The following is a 4,992-nucleotide window of genomic DNA, read 5'->3' on the forward strand; positions in this document are numbered from 1 at the left end:
CTAGGGGCCTCGTCCGGATGAACAATAATAATGTAGTCGCGCCTCTGCGCGCGCATGCCAACAGGGTTCATATCCTGCACCAATAAAAAGTCGCGCTACCGAACGGGCGGACCAATCCCGCGCGTCCCTTGGCGCGGACATCTCATTGTGTTTTCTGTTGCCGTGAAGTCAACAGGTTCTCAAAAAAGTTTCGGTTATTCGGTGTTGTACATTGCAGTAATGGGGAAACATCGTTCTTCAAGGCGCCATAAGTATCGGCGCGATCGTTCTCGATCCCGTGAGCGGTCGCGGTCCCGTGGGCGTTCGCGATCCCGCGAGCGTTCGCGATCCCGCGGTCGATCTCGCGGGTCTGACCGCTCGCGTAGCCACAGATCTCGCGATCTGAAAAGCACTCCATCACCTCGCCGCATCCCTTCTCCGAATCCGGGCTCGATTCCCGCAGACGATAGCACGATGCAGAAGATTCTCTCGCTCCTCGAGATGCAGAACAAACGCTTCGATACCTTAGAGGTTAGGGCGCCCGTTTCAGGCCAGATATCGGAAAAGCAAGGACAAACGGTCCCTGAGGACCGGGGCATTGATCCAGGTATGTCCCCTTGTTGACCCTCATTACTTTCCTATGAAAGATATTTGGCAAAGAGGGGGCATAACCGATTGTCCCTTGCCCTGTATATCTCACACCCTTTTCTCGGTACGCAGCGCTAGAAATCCCTGTCGTCACATTTGAGGACGAAGTCGAGCCGGATAACATCCCGCCTCCGGCTCCCCCGTCCTTGGCGGACGAACTCTTCGCGGTACCTACGCAGCCTCCAGTCAACTCGTCCTGGGAACCTGCGCTTTTCGAATTCACCCGTAAAGCTGTTCGGGAAGGCATTGACGAGGCACTGCGCACTCAACTTTTACAGAAATACGAGGCCAAAGCTGAGTTGGCGGCGTTGAGCCCACCAAAGCTCAACAAAATTCTGGTCCCAGCTCTCAAGCCGACGGCGTCTGCAATCAAGAGAAACGAGTACCAAATGCAGGAGCAGAGACAAGTCGCGGCTTGTCTGAGAGCCTTAGGATCGGGAATCTCGGAGCTCTTGAAGCCCGACATAACATCTCTCCTTCCAGAAAGAAGCCGAGATGCCTTGCTTCAGGTGGCTGATGGGATTCGTCTTCTTGCGGATCACCAACATAACCTCTCCCTGGCTAGGAGAGCCTTCATCAAGCCGGCCCTGAGCATGATGGGGAAGACCATTGCGGATTCGGCGACGATTGACGAATGGCTCTTCGGTTCTTCCTTCACAGAAGAACTAAAGGATGCTCAGGCTTGTGAGAAAGCTGCCAGAGATCTAAAGAAGGCGGCCCCCCCGGCTCCTAAGGCCGTTCTTCAACCGGCGCGCCAGGCCTCGGGTAAAAACCAGCCTGTTAGACAGCCGGGAAACGGGAGAGCCCCTGCGGCTCGGACTTCGAAGACGACGCGCCAGGCAGGGGCTCAGCGCTCGGACAGGCGACCTCGGAGGAGATATTCCCGCTCTCGTTCCCGCTCTCGTCGGCGTTAGACCCGGTAAGGACTGCTGGGCGGCTGAAATATTTTGCAGACCAGTGGGAGGCCATCACGTCGGATCCTGTAGTTCTGGACGCGATTCGGAATTACAGAATTCCCTTCTCCTCCTCTCCACCGTCTAGGCCCTTTATAACGGAGCCTAAGTTTTCGCGTTTAACCGCATCTCGTTGCGACAAGGAAATCGCTCGTTTATTGTATAAGGGCGCGATTACGGTAGTCGAGCCATCCGCAGATCAGTTCCTTTCGTCATTTTTTCTGGTCGAAAAATCTTCCGGGGGCGTGAGATTCGTGTTAAATTTGAGAGATTTAAATACATTTCTATCGCCTCCGCACTTCAAACTTGAAGATTGGAGAACTGTGGTTCAGCTTTTGCTTCCAGGAACATATATGGCGACCTTGGACTTGGAGGACGCCTATTTGCTGGTCCCGATCCATCCGGATGACAGGAAATTCCTTTGCTTCCAATGGAGAGGTGTGGTTTATGCCTTTGCCGCTCTCCCTTTCGGGCTTTCTACGGCACCTTATATTTTTACCAAAATTCTTCGTCCTGTGACGACTTACTTGCGACGTCGGGGATTCTCATCCGTACTATACCTGGACGATTTTCTTATGTTCGGTTCTTCTCCAGAGAACTGTCTGGATAACGTGCACAAGCATATAGAATTGCTTTCTTCCTTAGGTTTTATCGTCAACTTTAAGAAATCAGATTTGGAGCCCTCGACATTAAAGAAATATCTTGGCTTTAATTTTGATTCAATTCAACAAGCCATGTCGATTCCCGACGTCCGCCGGGAGAAGCTTCTACGGTTGGTGCTGGCTTTTTCAAAAAAGCGACGAAGCTCCATACGGGATTTTGCAGCTTTAATAGGATCTTTAATTTCAGTTTGTCCTGCCTTTCGTTATAGCCTGATTTATACGAAGCGCCTTGAAGCAGCAAAATTTAACGCTCTTATTTCGGCAGGTGGATCTTACGACGCAACCATGGATATTCCGCTGAACTTGCAGGAGGATTTTTGTTGGTGGCGCAAAGCCCTTTCGGACCGCGACCACGCTAACAAATTTTGCTTTGGCCAATACGCTTACGAGATATTCACAGACGCCTCCCTGACCGGTTGGGGTGCTTGCTGTGGTCTCGAGCGGGCTCACGGATGGTGGTCCAGCGAGGACGGCACTCGACACATTAACAAGCTGGAACTCTTGGCCGCATATTACGGCCTGAGATGCTTCGCTTCTAACTTGCACGATTGCGAGATCTTGTTGCGACTAGATAACACCACAGCACTCTCTTACGTCAACCGATATGGATCGATAAAGCATCATCGACTTTCAGCCATTTCCAGGGAGATTTGGCAATGGTGCGAGCAAAGAAACATCTTTTTATTCGCATCTTATATCGCGTCTATTGACAATAAGATTGCCGACGAAGAGTCTCGCTGCTTAAAAGTCGATTCCGAGTGGTCCTTATCGGAGGAGGCCTTTGATGCAATTCTCAGGACATTCGGTCCATTTGATATTGACCTCTTTGCGTCTATCTTAAATGCAAAATGTGATCAATATGTTTCTTGGCATCCTGACCCAGGCTCCGTTGCAGTGGACGCCTTTACTTTCTCTTGGAAGGATTTTTACTTCTATGCGTTCCCTCCGTTTATTCTAATTCCTCGAGTTCTTAGAAAGATCGTGGAAGAGGGGGCGGAGGGAGTATTAGTGGTCCCCTGGTGGCCGTCCCAACCCTGGTTTCCGCTCTTTCGTCAATTACTTGTATCTAACCCACTCATTTTAGAACCCGCTGCTAATTTGCTATTTTCTCCACTCAGGACCAGGCATCCGGCTTACAAGACACTATCCCTGGGGGTCGCCAGATTATCCGGGAAGCTTTTAGGCTGCAGCAGGTCTCGGAGACAGCGATAGAAACGCTCATGGCCTCATTGGCCCCTGCGACGGTAAAGCAATACGCCCGTCCACTTCGTTCGTGGTGGCAGTTTTGCCACCAGCATAACTTCTCGCCATTTGCCCCACTGCCAAACCAGGTTCTTGATTTTCTAGCGAAGGAACTGGCTTCGGTTGGCTCGTATTCTACATTGAATACCGCACGGTCGGCCGTATCTCTTATATCGAAGAATGGCGTCGGGAACAATCCTTTGATAAAGCGATTTTGCAAAGAAGCCAGCGTCATTAAACCGCCGCGCCCCCGGTATAATTGCGTTTGGGACCCTTCACCGGTCATCGCTGAACTGGGAAAGCAGTTTCCGCATGAGGATTTAAGTCTGGAAGCAGTTACCAAGAAGTTGGTATTACTCGCGGCCCTAGCGTCCGGACAACGTTGCCAGACTTTAGCTCTCCTAAAAATTTCTCAAATTTCCTTTCATGCGGAAAGGGTTTTCCTTCGGGTCCCGGATCGAGTAAAAACGTCGGCACCGGGGAGATCTCAGCCTCTTTTAATATTTCCACGATTCGTAGACAACGACAATCTCTGCCTGTTCAAGCTCCTGGAGCATTATATTTCGCGAACTTCAGCCCTTCGTTCCGAGGGCTGCGATTCATTGTTTATTTCGTATAAACGCCCCCACGGTCCCGTTTCAGTACAAACGATTAGTAGGTGGATTCGCGAATCTTTCCAAAACTATGGTATCAGCGATTCGTTTGCGGCCCATAGCACGCGTCACGCGTCAACCTCGTTGGCGGCACGTAGAGGTGTCGCAATGGATAGTATTTACAGAGCGGCCAATTGGTCTGAGTCCTCACGGGTATTTGCCAATTTTTACAATAGGCCAATAGTGAACCCGGATGAGTTTGCGAACAGTATTTTGTCCGCCTGATATCTTCTCCGTTTAGTTTGTATGATTCATAATATTATGTTATACATAATGTACCGAAGCACCTTATGTACAAACCTTGTCCGAATATAAGTGACGAAATTATTCTAACCGAAACTTTTGTACACTTTCCTGCCCTAATAGGTAACCGGCAAATCGCACGCTTTGAACATCTACATTATTATTGTTCATCCGGACGAGGTCCCTAGACATAATTGTAAGATTAAACGAACTTACCAAGTGAAGTTCGATCTTAATTATGTCGGGGCCTCGTCCGGATGAACTTCCCACCCTAGAGATAACGAAATTCTCTCTCCTCCCTCTGAACTGGTTTCACTATAGTTCAGACCGAATGTTCTTGAACGATTTGCCCCGGCTTTGAAACATGAGATGTCCGCGCCAAGGGACGCGCGGGATTGGTCCGCCCGTTCGGTAGCGCGACTTTTTATTGGTGCAGGATATGAACCCTGTTGGCATGCGCGCGCAGAGGCGCGACTACATTATTATTGTTCATCCGGACGAGGCCCCGACATAATTAAGATCGAACTTCACTTGGTAAGTTCGTTTAATCTTACAATCAACCTTATGACTTTTCTGGTAAATATAATGACATATACTTTTATTTATACATAT

At 49.8% G+C, this 4,992-nt stretch overlaps 1 protein-coding gene across 1 annotated transcript; it reads left to right on the forward strand.

Moving 5' to 3' along the window:
- Positions 1-453: 453 nt before the first annotated feature.
- On the forward strand, positions 454-4,641 carry LOC139780444 (uncharacterized). The gene is made up of 6 exons (XM_071719068.1): positions 454-586; positions 700-1,392; positions 1,581-2,352; positions 2,452-3,028; positions 3,361-3,834; positions 4,504-4,641. The coding sequence occupies exons 1-6, from the start codon at positions 454-456 to the stop codon at positions 4,639-4,641; spliced, it is 2,787 nt and encodes a 928-aa protein (XP_071575169.1).
- The last annotated feature ends 351 nt before the right edge of the window (positions 4,642-4,992 follow it).

This window comes from Temnothorax nylanderi, unplaced genomic scaffold (assembly GCF_030848795.1).
Source record: "Temnothorax nylanderi isolate EJ_2023f unplaced genomic scaffold, tnyl_v1.0 TNYL_tig0279_pilon, whole genome shotgun sequence".
In the NCBI taxonomy this organism is placed as follows: domain Eukaryota; kingdom Metazoa; phylum Arthropoda; class Insecta; order Hymenoptera; family Formicidae; genus Temnothorax; species Temnothorax nylanderi.

Excerpts from the sequence above, each read along its gene's own strand:
- LOC139780444 (XM_071719068.1), top strand. The coding sequence starts at position 454 with ATGCAGAAGATTCTCTCGCTCCTCGAGATGCAGAACAAACGCTTCGAT. Across the intron at positions 587-699 it reads GGACCGGGGCATTGATCCAG|CGCTAGAAATCCCTGTCGTC; the intron begins GTATGTCCCCTT and ends CTCGGTACGCAG. Across the intron at positions 2,353-2,451 it reads CGCCGGGAGAAGCTTCTACG|CCTGATTTATACGAAGCGCC; the intron begins GTTGGTGCTGGC and ends CTTTCGTTATAG.